Raw genomic sequence first — 15,147 nt, 5'->3', positions numbered from 1 at the left:
ACACATTTATTATGGCATTATATGCATGAAAAAGCCTCTCATGGCCGACACACACACATATATATAGGTATAGAGAAAACTGTAAACAGTGGGGCCCAAAGGCCACAGGATGCAGAAAGTACAGTCTGACATTTCTTCGCAAATCTCAGATGTATACAACACAATAAGCACAGTAACCATTTTCATCAGTAGCAACTGGCAATCTTCCAAACTTTGTTCCATTAATTACACACTAGGTACAAGAGGAAACCCTGGTTCCAATTGAGCCCCAGACACACAGAATCAAACTTGCCGCAGAAATTCTAGTTCAGTCAGAGACTGCCTGGTGTGGAGTCAAGTCAAGTTGCAGAGCGTATCCCTGAACAGCTTTGGCAGGCGAGAAGCCTGCGGTCCTCCAGATGTTACTGAACTACAACTCCCATCATCTCTGATAAGGGATGGGGAAGGAAACTGAATCAGTTTGCATTTAAAGACAAACTCTAATTCACACTTTCCAAAACAGTACATGAATCATAACACAGCCACCTTTTGAAATTCACACTTCTCCAAATTTTGCCGTGCAGTTCTCCAGCGAAGTGATGTGTACAAAAATACATATACTTGGGCAAAGCGTGCATAAAAATGCATATATTAGTGAAAGTAGCATACAAAAACACATTATACTGGAGAAAATTGCTTTGCAAAAACTATCTATTTTGCCAAAACTGAATAAAAAAATGTGTATATCAGGATAAACGCACAATAAAATGCTGATGGGTTTTCAAGCAGGCGTTTGAAAAATAAATAAATTGCATGCTGATGCAGAAATGTGGAGAACTGAATTTAAGACTGGAAAGAGTGCGCTGACATTTTGCGTCCACGCGAGCACATGAAATTTACATGCCTGTACCGTAGGTGTATGCATATCCCACTGCTTCCATCAATTCCCTCCCCACTGAGATTTAACTTTGAGAGGACCTGGGGAGGGGTCTGAAGACTGAAGACTGGGGTGGGCAGGTGAGGGTGGAGTGAAAAAGCCCCTGTGTCTTTTGTCTTCTTAGCTACCATCTTTGATGGGATCAGACTTGGTGGAGGCAAGAAGAACCTTCATTTGTTGTTCATCCTCTCGGAGGGGTCTTGACCTTAAAAGTAAAAGCAATTGAACAGAAATAAGCAATACAGGAGGTAGCAAGGACAGTGATCATGCCCTATGCGGAAATGGCGGAAGGAGATGGTCATGTTTATCTAACCGTCTTAGAGACTCCACTCTGGATTTGTGTAGGGTTTACTCCTTTGCCTTTTCTTCTCCCAAAGATATCCCACAAGGCATTTACTGTTCACTAAATGTGTATAGGCTCCTGCCAACCTAGCAGTTCGAAAGCACATCAAGTGCAAGTAGATAAGTAGGTACCGCTACAGCGGGAAGGTAAACGGCATTTCCGTGCGCCGCTCTGGTTCGCCAGAAGTGGCTTAGTCATGCTGGCCACATGACCCAGAAGCTGTACGCCGGCTCCCTTGGCCAATAAAGCGAGATGAGCGCCGCAACCCCAGAGTCGGCCACAACTGGACCTAATGGTCAGGGGTCCCTTTATCTTTAAATGTGTATAGGATTCCAGCCTAAAAGTCTTATAAATTTGTCAGTTAAAGAAGGGAGGGGGTGCTTTTTTTTTTAAAAGTGTCTCTGAGTAGTATATAGAATTCTGTTTTCTTTCTTAAAGGTAAAGTTAAAGGACCCCGGACAGTTAAGTCCAGTCATGGACGACTCTGGGGTTGCAGCGCTCATCTTGCTTTACTGGGCGAGGGAGCCAGCATTTGTCCACAGACAGTTTTTCCGGGTCATGTGGCCAGCATGACTAAGCTGCTTCTGGTGAAACCAGAGCAGCACATGAAAATACCATTTACCTTCCCGCCGGAGTGGTACCTATATATCTACTTGCACTTTGACGTGCTTTTGAACTGCTAGGTTGGCAGGAGTTGAGACCGAGCAACAGGAGCTCACCCCGTCATGGGGATTCGAACTGCTGACCTTCCGATCAGCAAGCCCTGGGCTCAGTGGTTTAGACCACAGCGCCACCCGCGTCCCTGTTTTCTTTCTTAGCCAGCCCAATGTGAGGGCAGGGCCACCAGGGCAGAAACCTCCCCAAAGCATTAGATATATCTTGAAACTCACCGTCTCTCCACTTCCTCAATTGTCTCTGCAAGCGGGACATTCCGGGTCTCTGGTAGAAAACAGGCAGCAATGCCAGAGATAATGGGGGCCGTTCCATAGATTATCAGCGGCAACGGTGCGAATATTTCCCCAGTCATCTTCACCAGAGGGGCTATCATGCTACCCACACGGGCCATGGTACCCCCCAGGCCCATCCCGGATTGCCTGTGGCAGGAGAGGAAGCAGACGTGAAGATCTGCAGTTTTCAGCTCTTTTTAGAGCTTCTGGTTTGAATGTGGATTGCATGACCGTCAGTTTGCTTAGAGTTTTCTAGGGCAGCATCACAAGATACAAAATCAAAATGCAGGGCTCTTCCAGATGACCTGTTTGTTGAGCAGTCATCCTGATTTGCTCACACAAAGCTTAAGGGGCAGTTAGACAGCTTTACTGAACTTTTCATTCTGATTTCTTGGCAGGGAGACTATACAACAATGCATTCGCCATGACTTGCTTGTGAGGCATTTGTGCGTCTTCCTGTTAATCCTTAATTAACTCCACACTTTTCAATAGGGATAAAGGAGAAGTTCTGTTTTCATTTAAAGGCAAATCTACCTTAAACACACTTTTCAAAACAATACACAAACCGAAACACAGCTAGCCTTCACAGTTATCTGAATTTTGCATTGTAGGTTTCCAGGACTCCCTTTGACCCACCTGACCACAGTTGGGAAAAGCTCTCCAGAGAAGATGTAGGCGCAGTTGAAGGAGGCCGCAAGGGAGCCTTTGCCGATCACAGCAAAAACCATTCGCAGATTGCTCAGATCTAAGAAGTAAGAGAGAATTGTCAGTCGGAAGCAAAAATTCACAGAGGATAAGGCTACCAATGGCTTCTAGCCATGATGGCTATGCTGAAGCTCTTCTGTTGGAGGAAATATGCATCTGAACACCAATAGCTGGAAACTGGAGGTAGGGAGAGTTGCTCGGGTCTTGCTTTTGGGCTTCCCATTGGAACATCTGTCTGGCTGCTGTGAGAACAGGGTGCTGGGTGAACCATTGACCTGGGCTCTTCTTCTGCCTGGGATTGAGGTCAGTGGGGAGGGGAGACACTATATCTTTGCACTAACCAATTTCTGTGCCGCGCTCATAAGAAGATCCTCACCTGAAGGCACAAAGATGTTGGCCAGGATGCAAAGCCCTGCCAGGATAAGTGACGAAGCCTGGGAGAACCGCCGGCCCACAAACGTGATGGTCAACACTGAGGCCAGCTTGGCTGGGAAGTCAACAGCGCCAAAGACCAGCTGGGTTAGGTAGATGTTGAAGCCAAAGTTCTGCAGGTCCATGGCCAGCCCATAATAGGCAAAGGCGGTGGAGAACCTGGGGTGACAGATCACAAGTCAGGATGATCAACCAACACGCCCCCAACTTCCTTGCTTCCCAACAATGCAAAAGCTCTTTCTGTCTTGTCTGAAATGGATTCCAATAATCTGTTGGTTTCAGTTTCTGACAGTTCTTTCTTTAAAATCTTACATTCCGTTCTCCACATTTCCATATCAGTTTGCAGTTTTTATTTTATTTTTAAGCAATCTTGCGAAAGTTCACCAGCCATTTAGTGTGGATTTCTCCAAAGAGTCACATTTGTATGTGATTTTGCACATCTTCGTAAAGCAATTTCCCCCTGGAAAATACAGTGTTGTATGTGATTTTCACTAATATAGGCATTTTAGTGCACACTTTGCCCTAGTATATGCATGTGTGTACACATTACCCGGCTGGAGAACTGCCTTTCAAAATTCAGAGATGCGTGAATGATGGTGCCTGGCACCATCCCTAGGGAAAGCATTGCTCAAACAGGGAGCCAACACTGAAAAGGCCCATTCTTCAGACTTCCTTCTTGAGAAAGATAGTTCAGGTATATGCATCCACCCTGCACCTGCCACTGTGAAGACAGATGCAAATAATTCATTCAGCCCCTCTGCATTCTCCTTATTCCACCCCCCCTTTTGCATCCCCTATTTCTTTGCTTGCATGTCAGGGCTGGGTCATTGGCCGGTTAGAACAGAGACTCAAAGTAAAGCTGGCTTTTGATTCAAGAAAATAGCATAAAAGCAGGGAGCACGCAGGCATGGCTGCTCTCAGTGGCAACGTTGCCAAGACTAGCTCTTGGCTCCTCCTCCTTCCACCTAAATCTTCTCCTCTGGATGTCTCCCAAACTGGCTCAAACTCTGGTGGGCCCTTGGCTTCCTGATCTTTCTGTTCAGTTACATGTAAAGCCCTGCATGGCCTTGGAGTCAAAGCGGGAGGGGAGCTCAATGCAGAGGGACCAGGCAGCTGCTGCAAAGCTGGTGCAGCTTTTGTCCTTTCCACCTTCTCTCTTTCAGGTCCAGGGCCTGATTTGTCTCTCTCTCTGTACCCGTATATCTGTACCAGTATATCTGAAGGAGCGTCTCCACCCCCATCGTTCTACCTAGACACTAAGGTCCAGCGCCGAGGGCCTTCTGGCGGTTCCCTCACTGCAAGAAGCCAAGCTACAGGGAACCAGGCAGAGGGCCTTCTCGGTAGTGGTGCCCACCCTGTGGAACGGCCTCCCATCAGACGTCAAAGAGAACAACAACTACCAGACTTTTAGAAGACATCTGAAGGCAGCCCTGTTTAGGGAGGCTTTTAATGTTTGATGTATTACGGTATTTTAATATTTTGTTGGGAGCTGCCCAGAGTGGCTGGGGAACCCATCCAGATGGACGGGGTATAAATAAAAAATTATTATTATTACCCTGTCTTGCTCTCAAAGGGCTTTCTGCCTCAGGCTCTTCTCTTTCCCTCGAGCCTGTTGCTCCTTGCACTTCCCAGCCTCCCTCCATCTCTGACCTGTCTTCAGAGCCCCACCACCACAATCTTGGCTGTGAGCCTTCCTCCGCTGCTCTTTTCCTGGGGGAGTTATTCGGCTGAAGCCTCCTAGCGCTCCTCTTCATCCAGCCAGTCCCCAACAGTACATTTGGGGAGGGGGCAAAGTTTGTGTTTCTTTTTTTTTTTTTTTGCCCCAGCAAGAAGAAGAAAAGGAGGCACTTGCCAGACAAGGGAGATCCCGCAGGAGATTCTGCGAATAGCAGGTGTCCACACCAGGTCGGCCATGCCGTGGCTGGCTTTGGTGGCAGAGGAGAGCTCCTTTTGCATGCTGGATTTCAAAACCTGAGCAGGAAGAGAGCAAAGTTGGGATAAACCAAGCAGGGGACAGAAGGTCACCAACGCAGCCCTGCAGCTGGATCAGGCCCAAGGTCCATCCAAGCCAGCATTCTGTTCTCCCAGTGGTCAATCAGACACCTCTTCTGGAAACCCCCTAAACAGGACCTGAGCACAGCCGCAACTCTCTCCACCTGCGATTCCCACCAACTGGCATTCAGAGACATGGTGCCCCTAACTGTGGAAGCAGAACATAGCCATCTTGGCCCATGGCCACAGAGGGCCTAATCCGCCAACACTTTGTCTCCCAAGACTTGTTGCAGAATGAGAAAACAGGGTCATGAAATGCTTTACAGCTCCCGACACAAGTTGGCTGACAGTGAACCTGAGCTGTGTAGCAAAGCGTTTTGCTTTGGAAATCAAATTTTAATCTAGCAAGCTAATGCATAGCATATATAGAAAGGTGGAACACAAATTAAAAGTGGAATGAAATAGTTGAAAGGCATTAAAATATGTTGGCAAATGAGGGACTCGCCAGCCTCCCAAGCTGGATTCGTAATGGCCAAACGATCTCATGGTTAGCACATTCCCACTAAATAGGAGTTTATTTGGGAACACTCATGAATGAAAAATGAATAACTGAATGAAGTGAACTGAAATGGCTGAGCCCTAGGGATATATGGAATAATACTTCTGAGCATGCTCAGAATACCTTTCCATCACAGCCAACTGCAGCCAGTCCTCAGGTGTCTCAGGACGGGAGGCCTGAATTTGAACTCTACCGATTAGTTTGCTAGTGCTGTTGCACACACGGCTGCTTCCTAATTTTGTGCCTGTGCAAGAAGTTGCATTTCTTCCTTGTCCTGCATCCCCAGCGTGATGTACCTCCACACTAAGCTTGTCTCCTTCGTTCTTCTTCCCGTTTATTTGGGCGGCTCTCTTGAGGCCTTTCACTGCCTGCTCGTGTTTTCCTGAAATTGCCAGCCATCGTGCCGACTCCACATACAGCCTGCAGACCAAACACAAGGAAAGGGGGTTCTTTCAGTAGCTCTCTGAGGGAAGGAAGGAATGGCTAGAGCAGGGAGCAGCGATGGGGTATGTGAAGTTAACTCTTTATCAGAAGAAATGCCTGCTCAGGGGAGCCAGGCCTAATGAGCACAGCAACTCTTTTCCGTTGGTCTTGCCTTTATGAGGCAGTTGTGGAGGCTGAATGTCTCTGCCTTCCCACAGCTGCCTACGTCCCCTCCTCTCCCAGATCCTTCCCAGACAATCTGAGACTACACCAATGTGCCTCTCTCTGCTCTTCCTTCTTCATAGCGCTTCTGGTCCTGGGAGACCATGGGGGAGGGGAGTTTGGTGCAGCAGGAGAGAGAGAGAGAGACCCTGAGTTCCTCACCAGCCTGACTCATCTCTGCCTTTTGGGCTCCCTCCACTCCTGCTTCCAATTCTGGTCTTCTCTCTGCCACCGAATCTCCCTGCTCACTAAACCCTGTTACCTCTTCTGCTTCCGACACCTCCTCCTCCCAGTCTGCTCCCTCCGTCCACCTCTTATCATCCCACCACCACTCCTCGGTCTCTGAGCCTTCTTCCCCTGGGGGTTCCCTTGGGGATTCCCCAGCTTGTGCCTCCCACCATTCCTCTGCGTCCCACCATTTCTTGACTGCCTCTGCCTGCTAGTATTTGTCCTCAAACTGTGATTGTGCCTCTTGCTTGCCTGGATGGAGACGTCTGATTTTAGCGTGGCTGAAACATAGCCACCTGGAGAAAGGTAAGATTCACACCTGCTGCCACGCCCTCTTTTCCCTTTGGCCCCGCCCACCACTGTCATGTGGCCCCAGGGAAGTCGTTCACAAGGAATGTAGCCCTTGGACCAAAATGTTTTCCCACCCTTGTTGGAAGGATATACTGGGACCCATTTAAAAATGCAGAGTAACCCACAGTGAGCTTGGAGCACCTTCCACTCTCCGTGTTTGGGATTGGGACCTGCAGCGAGCAGCACCCAGCCATGTGTATTACTTCACTTGCTGCAAAATGTGTCAAGCCAGCCCTGTTGTACAGGGTGGCCTGAGCCCTCCTGCTCCTGCGCTTTGGGCTTCTCTGCCCCAAAGTCCTGCCCTGGTGGCGCCACAGCCAGCAGACCACATTGACCTACCAGGAGTAGAGGAAGAATACAAAGAAAGGCAGGGAGACTGTCAGCTGCAGCCAGCGCCAGCCAGGGATGGCATACGCCAGTCCAGCCAGGATGAACTGCCCAGAGGTGTAGCCGTAACCGTTGATGGTGCCAACAATGGCACGGTACTTGGTCGGAATCCACTCCATGCCTGGGGAAGGAGAAAAGGAAACATTTTTTTAAAATGCTGCTTTTTTCAGGTTGGCAACCGATGTCAGAGGAGCAGGGTGAATAAAAACAATAAAAGTGTGCAGGTAACAATTATGGGTACCACTTTCTTGCCGCAATTCTTGCTGTTCAGGGTAGGAGCCGTACATTAGTTGCCTAGCTAGGATATCATTTTCTTTTCCCCATGATGCACCTTTTAACCTGAGCTGTTGACTCAAATTCAAGTTGATTAAGTGCCATGGGAGTTGATTGAGTGGACAGGGCACCGAAACACAGAGCTGTTATAGTCATGTAGATTAAAATGGGGTAGGTTGTTCTTTTCAAATTGGGAGCAATGTTTCAAAATACAAAAATAAAGTGTGTAGAAGTGCTGGCTTAGTACAGTTAAAATATAAACTTTTACCCTTGTAAAGTAGGCTTGTTTCAAAATACACACACACCCTCTCCATTTTCCATCCGGACAATCATAGAATTATAGAGTTGGAAGGCACCACAAGAGATTCACAGAAGATTGGAAGAAATACACAAACTATTTGAAGAGCAACTGTAATCAACAAATTACGCTAGTAGGACTTCAAGAAGTTTTGTAAGGAGGAATATATGAAATATTGCAAAGAAGATATAGAAGAGAGACATTAGTTATGATTCTTAAATGTAATAGTGAAAGTAAGAAATGTAAATTAAGTGGAAAAGATTGGAAAATTTTCAAATGTGGTTGATGGAAGTCAAAAAAATTGTATAAGATATAAAAGTATGTTTAATAACTGTTGAAAATGATATGTTACAAAACTAATTATATATATATATATATATATAGAGAGAGAGAGAGAGAGAGAGAGAGAGAGAGAGTTGGAAGGCACCACAAGGGTCATCTAGCCCAACCCCCTGCAATGCAGGAATCTTTTTGCCCTATGTGGGGCATGAACCCACGACCCTGAAATGAAGAGTCTCATGCTCCACCAACTATCCACAAGCAAGAGGCAAGGGCACGTTCCCTCCAGGCAAAAACCCCTCAGGGCCAGCGAAAGGTATTTCCTAGGGAAGGGGGGGGGGAGGTGTCTGAGGAGAGTCATGGCGGCCAGTTAGACAGGCCTTGGGGGCTACACTTGGCCCTGGGACCTGAGGTTCCCTATCCCCGGTTTGTAGGATGAAATGGAAGTGGGCCTGTTCTTCTCAGGTGGCTTGTGAAGGGCTGCTTGAGGACTCGGCCAGCGAGAGAGGAGCGTCGAAGTACTCACACAGCGAGACGGAGTTAATCGCTACCCCTGACATGGCCATTCCACACAGGAAGCGGAAAACGCAGTAAGCCGTGTAGTTTGGGGCGAAGGCAGTGGAGGTGCCCGCCACCCCCATCAGCAGGTAGCTCCAGACGATGAGGGCTTTCCGGCCAAACCTAAATGATGGGGTTGAACATGTATTAATGTGAAGCTAAGGAAGGACAGATCCTGAAGTTGAGGCTCCAATACTTTGGCCACCTCATGAGAAGAGAAGACTCCCTGGAAAAGACCCTGATGTTGAGAAAGATTGAGGGCACAAGAAGAAGGGGATGGCAGAGAATGAGATGGTTGGACAGTGTTCTCGAAGCTACCTGCATGAGTTTGACCAAACTGCGGGAGTCAGTGGAAGACAGGAGTGCCTGGCGTGCTCTGGTCCATGGGGTCACGAAGAGTCGGATACGACTAAACGACTTAACAACAACAAACTGCCTTATATACCACATCAGGCCGTTGGTCTATCTAGCTCACTGTTGTCTCCATGGACTAGCTTTGGCTCTCCAGGGTTTCAGGCAGGGGAGGTTCCCAACCCTACCTGAACACACCTGGGATGAAACTGGGAACTCAGGTGTGCAAAACAGATACTCTTCCATTTGGCTACTGCCCGTCTCCCTTCTTCACTGCAGGGATGGGACCCTCCTGATGTTTTTGCCAGTTTGCATTTCTTAGTGCAGAAAGTATTGACCTGATATCTAGAGATCTTTCTTAGTCTAATTAATTCAAGAGGGTTCTGGAAGCTTCTCTGTGTGAAAGAAGCAAGCAGAAGGTTCCTGATGTTTGGGTTATTCCTTCAGAGAAGCGGAGTACAGCTCGTTTAAATGGGTCCTCTTATCTCTTCTGTCAAGGTCATGCTGACTATAAAAGAAAGGTCAGAAGGAGCCTGGGTTTCATTTTCTCTTTCTATCTCTGGTGTGTTCTGTATACAGTGGTACCTTGGTTCTCAAATGCCTTGGTACTCAAACAACTTGGAGCCCAAACACTCCAAACCCAGAAGTAAGTGTTCCAGTTTGTGAACTTTTGCGGAAGCCGAACATGCTCTGTTTTGAGTGTTATGCTGAGGTCTGTCTGTTTTTGCAATTTATTTTGCATTTTTGTGGCTCTTTTTGGTTGTTTTTGTGACTGTGTGGAACCCAGTTCAGCTACTGATTGATTGATTGATTGTGTGACTGCAGTACATTGTTTGTTGCTTTCATTTTATGGATCAATGGTCTCGTTAGATAGTAAAATTCATGTTAAATTGCTGTTTTAGGGGCTGTTTTTAAAAGTCTGGAATGGATTAATCCATTTTGCATTACTTTCTATGGGAAAGCGTGCCTTGGTTTTGGAAAGCTTTGGTTTTGGAACGGACTTCCGGAATGGATTAAGATTGAGAACCAAGGTATCACTGTATAGTGTTAAGGTTTAGTCTTATTATAAGTTATTGTAAGTTTAAGTTAAGTCTGCTGCAACTGGATTTCTTATGGACAGGGCCAATCCTGAATGTATTGGATTTGTGACCATTATGCACATTTGCCTTTAGTAGCAGCAAAGCTCTGCTGGATGAAATATTAATCGCCTCTGGTCTATTTATTTATTTATTTATTTCTGGCAATCCTGCAACGTGGTTTTCACTCTGCTAACTATATGTTGGAATCTGCTCTGGATCAATACTGAGTAGAATTCTATGACAGTTTTGGGGCTACCATCGTCTCTGCCCACAGTAGCTATTTAGGATTCCTAGAGGTATTTGGACTTGCGGAGAGTTTAAACTTTCAGCATTGCTGGAGCCTGATAGGTCCACTGGCTTCACCATAATACCTGATTTAGGCTCCACCCCTTGACCCAGGGGGCCACGCAACAGGCCACGCCCACATCCCTCACCCACAACCCCAACCACATTGATTTCAAGAGCTGTTATTATACCCCAGAGGAAGGGGACAACCAACCCCCACAGATTGAACTGGGGAATGGAGGCGGGGGGGGGGGTCCACCCAGCTTTATTGTTCGTAGCCATGGCAACCGGCCTTGGACCTCACCTGTCCGAGAGGTTGCCAAACAGCACCGATCCGATCAGCACTCCGGCCATGTAGATGGACTGGGCCATCTGCCTCAGGGTCCGGGAATCGCACACCAAATCCCACTAAAAATCGAGGGGGGGGGGAGCAGAGACTGTGTGAGAACAAAGGTGGACATGACATTTGAGGCAGCCTCACAGCGGGGCTTAATTTCTGAGCCTGGAAATCTATTTTCAGTGCCTCGCAGAATCTGTTTCCAGTGTCCCAGGGGAAAAATTCTGTGACTGGTGAACTTCAGGCTTTAGGCGAAGGCAATGAAAACAATGACTCATATCCTTATCATACTTAAATACCCCCCTTTAGATAATATAACTGTGAACAAGGCAGAGTGCTGAAAGGGGATAAGGAGTAACTTAGGGAAGTCATCATTTAAAGAAGCTGCTTATTTGTTTGTACATTTACAAATAGGTGCAAACATTTTATGTCCATGTTTCTGATGCTACCGATTCATCCTACCTACTAATAGTAACCTCGCTCTCTCACGCATCCAAAATCCATGCACAAAGAGGGAGCAATCTGGCTCAGAGGAACACCCCCCCCATAGTCCAATTTGCACTTAGCATGCTAGCTGGTAGATTGGGGGGAAATAATAATAATAATAATAATAATAATAATAATAATAATAATAATAATTATTATTATTATTATTATTATTATTATTATTATTATTATTATTATTTATACCCTGTCCATCTGGCTGGGTTTCCCCAGCATTAAACATTAAAAACTTCCCTAAACAGGGCTGCCTTCAGATGTCTTCTAAAAGTCAGATAGTTGTTTATTTCTTTGACATCTGATGGGAGGGCGTTCCACAGGGTGGGCACCACTGCCGAGAAGGCCCTCTGCCTGGTTCCCTTTAACCTCACTTCTCGCAGTGACGGAACCACCAGAAGGCCCTTAGAGCTGGACCCCAATGTCCAGGCTGAACAATGGGGGTGGACACGCTCCTTCAGGTATACTGGACTGAGGCCGTTTAGGGCTTTAAAGGTCAGCACCAACACTTTGAATTGTGCTCGGAAATGTATTGGGAGCCAATGCAGAATGGATGGGATCTCTGAGGAAAGGCATGGCTGGCAGGAAGCTTGGACATTTTGCTACAGATCCCACTTGTAGACACTGAAATACAGATTCTTAGGCTTGGAAAACGCCACAGCATTATGTGCCAGATGTGAAGAAATCCCTCCCTTTCGCTGTTACATTTTGACTCCACACACTCTGAACCTCTGGCTGTTATAGCTGACACCCCTGACAGATCCGTTGCTATAAGGTGCTTTGGGTCTACAAAATTTAATGAGGTGGACAAAAACTGATTTGCTTGCACAAGGTTTATGCCAAAAATATAAAATGTTCAGTCTTGATTGAGCATCTGTTCTGATTTCTTTTGTCTTTTAAAACGGCTCTTTAGAATTCAGCATTTTGGTGTGACTCTCTCTTCTAATATACATATGTGTAATTTTGCCCAATGTACACATTTTTGCAAGCAATTTCCTCATATAATGCAATATTGCATGCTCTTTCTGCTAACAGATAGATTTTTATGTGCCCCTTCCCCCAAGTCACATATTTTTGTTCACGTTATTTGGCAAGCGAACAGCATCCAAATGTCTGGAGAAGTGCGAATTTTGAAGGACAGCTGCTTAGGGGTTTGCATATTGTTTCGGGAAGTGCAAATTAGGGTGAAAGGGTGAACGCAAGCCTATCCTCCAGCACTATGACTCTTTTCATCTCTATGAAAAACTGTTGCCTCATTTGTCCATGGCAGGGCAGGAACCTGCCTTACTTACACCAAGTTACACCATTGGTCTATTTGGCTCAATATAGTCTACACAAGGGTTTCCCAAACTTGGGTCTCCAGCTATTTTTGGATTACAGTTCCCACCATCCCTGACCATTGGTCCTGCTAGCTAGGGATGATGGGAATTGTAGTCCAACCACAGCTGGAGACCCAGGTTTGGGAAACTCTGGCTGCACTGACTGGCAATGGTTTTCCAGGTGCCATTGGGAATTGAAGCAGGGACCTTCTGTATGTAAATAATATATGCTCCTTTTCCTTTTTTAAAAAGTTAAGATTCTAGACCTCATGGTTCTTAACAAAGGAGCTTGGGAAGCTGCCTTCTACTGAATCAGACCACTGGTCCATGTAGTGGACTTGCAGTGGCTCTCCAGGGTTTCAGGCAGGGGACACTCCTTCTACACTCCAAGCAGGTGCACAATGGACCTCCCAGCAACTTATCCTCAACCCCACTCTCTCAAGGATGGTCCAGATAGAGGGCTGCTCTCTCTCTCTCTCTCTCTCTCTCTCTCTCTCTCTCTCTCTCACCTCGCTGATGATGGTGTTGGTGAACACGCTCCTGTCGTAGGTCCACCCGTCGACACATGGCTCAGTGTCCACCGCGGCGTTGCTGGGGAGGGTAGCATTTGGATCCAGGAGCCGCCACTGGGTGGTGACGAAGCGGCGGCACTTCTCTAACTGCTTGTTCTCATCCATCGGGATGGAAATCCGGAGGGAGCTCTCGGCTCCCAGCTGCTGGGTGAGGTTGCTGGCATGGCGGGTGTGGTTGGCCGTGATGCGGGGCCGGCAGTGGTGCTCGGGGATCCCTGCCGTGAAATTCTGCAGGAGGTTGTGGTTGGCCAGAAACATCAGAGGGATGGCCAGGAAGGCGACGGACATCCTTTGGAAGCGGCCCATGCCTCCCAGGTTGTCCAGGATATCTGCAAAAGTCATGGTGGTGTTGATGGTCAGCCGAGTAGAGTTCCCTGGAGGAGAGGGGCTCCCAGGAGACCCTGATGGGATTCAAGCCTCTGCACGCTGGTTGGAGTTTACAGAGAACTGGCCTCCTGTGTTTCAGAAGGCAGCAACGTGGCAATCCACAGTTCCCAGATGGCGTGGCCTGAAATCACCCAAAGCCCGTTGTCGCCCCTTGCTTTTCTCTTCACCTATCCATAATATTGCTCTTCTCTCCAGCTCTCCGTTATTCCCAAGAGAATTTAAGAACAGGGCCTCTACGTGTTGATGCTGAGAAGATGCCTTCAGTATATAGGACCCTCCTGGCCAATCCACATGCTTTGAAAAGCCAGCACTTTGTATAAAAGCTTCGGGCCGGTTAATTTTTTACCGCTGAGAGCAGTTTCCAAGGGGGCGGTGGCAGCTTAAATGGAAGATGCTCCATCTATTGGGAAAGGGGGAAGTGGACCGGAGCAGTGGACCTTGGCATGTTACATCACACGGGTGACATAACAAGAGCTATCGCGCTAAGTCATTCTCAGAGAAGACCTACAGAGATGAATGGGATTCAGTTATACCCATTAATCTCAGTGGGTTTGCTTTGAGGACTACTAGTGGTGGCTACAAAGCAGAGAGATGGAGCTAGGGATTAGATCTAGGGCTTTGCATCCAGTCTGGATGAATCCTGGATCCTGAAGCTACCAGGGGCTGGTCCATGGATGGGTTGAAGCAGCCTCTGATCACCCCATTGAGTCAGATTCACCCAGAGTGATCTGGAGCTGTGAAAATGGAGGAGGATATTGGGCACTTAGGGTGCAGGAGAGACCCTTTGTTGCAGTCTTCCCTCTCTCCTGACTCTCTTCACCACTGAACCCTGAGGTTCACCACCCCTGACCTAGAGTGTGTCTCCTTCCAAACTTGGATCTGGAGGCATCAGTTTCAGCTGAGATGCTTTGCAAAGCTTTGCACCTGAAATTCAGGATGAAGAACACTGCTCTCTTGGCCAGGCTTCCAGTATTTATAACATGCCTGGCCAATGCTAAGGCTTCGTGCTGCCAGCCAATCACAGGATCTGGTGTTGCCCACCCATATTCCCTTGCATGCTTGAGCAGAGCTCCAGAAGGTGAACATAATGTGTGCCAGGTAGCACACTAGGTTAGCCATAAGATTCCTCGTTCTAGATCCAGAGACCCCCTGACATCAGTAACCCACTGACCAATGCCTTCCCCAACCTGGTGTTTTTGGACTACAACTCCCATCATCATTGGCCACATTGGCGTGGCCTGCTGGGAATTGTAGTTCAAAACATCTTCAGGTTACCAGGTTGGAGAAAGCTGACCTAAATCAAGGGTTGGGAAACTTCTTCAGCCAGGGGGCTGCATTTCCTTCCAGGAGCCACATTCCAGTGTTGGGGCTGGGTCAGATGCAAAAGTGGGTGGGGCAATGGATGT

General features: G+C 47.4%; 1 protein-coding gene across 1 annotated transcript; it reads right to left on the bottom strand.

Moving 5' to 3' along the window:
- Positions 1-18: 18 nt before the first annotated feature.
- On the bottom strand, positions 19-14,003 carry LOC128404077 (solute carrier family 22 member 6-A-like). Its single transcript, XM_053369376.1, has 10 exons — positions 13,292-14,003; positions 10,933-11,036; positions 8,882-9,036; positions 7,458-7,626; positions 6,191-6,314; positions 5,196-5,314; positions 3,288-3,502; positions 2,843-2,951; positions 2,150-2,353; positions 19-1,121 (listed from the first exon to the last, which is right to left on the bottom strand). Exons 1-10 carry the CDS (start codon positions 13,694-13,696, stop codon positions 1,037-1,039), a joined length of 1,689 nt encoding a protein of 562 aa, XP_053225351.1. The 5' UTR covers positions 13,697-14,003; the 3' UTR covers positions 19-1,036.
- Between the last annotated feature and the right edge of the window lie 1,144 nt (positions 14,004-15,147).

Source organism: Podarcis raffonei, chromosome 16 (assembly GCF_027172205.1).
Source record: "Podarcis raffonei isolate rPodRaf1 chromosome 16, rPodRaf1.pri, whole genome shotgun sequence".
Classification (NCBI taxonomy): Eukaryota; Metazoa; Chordata; class Lepidosauria; order Squamata; family Lacertidae; genus Podarcis; species Podarcis raffonei.
This window is presented reverse-complemented; position numbering and strand designations above follow the sequence as displayed.

Coding starts and splice junctions, on each gene's coding strand:
- LOC128404077 (XM_053369376.1), bottom strand. CDS start 13,696: ATGACTTTTGCAGATATCCTGGACAACCTGGGAGGCATGGGCCGCTTC. Junction 11,037..13,291: donor CCAACACCATCATCAGCGAG/GTGAGAGAGAGA, acceptor CTCGATTTTTAG/TGGGATTTGGTGTGCGATTC. Junction 3,503..5,195: donor TGCGGGATCTCCCTTGTCTG/GCAAGTGCCTCC, acceptor CTGTCACCCCAG/GTTCTCCACCGCCTTTGCCT.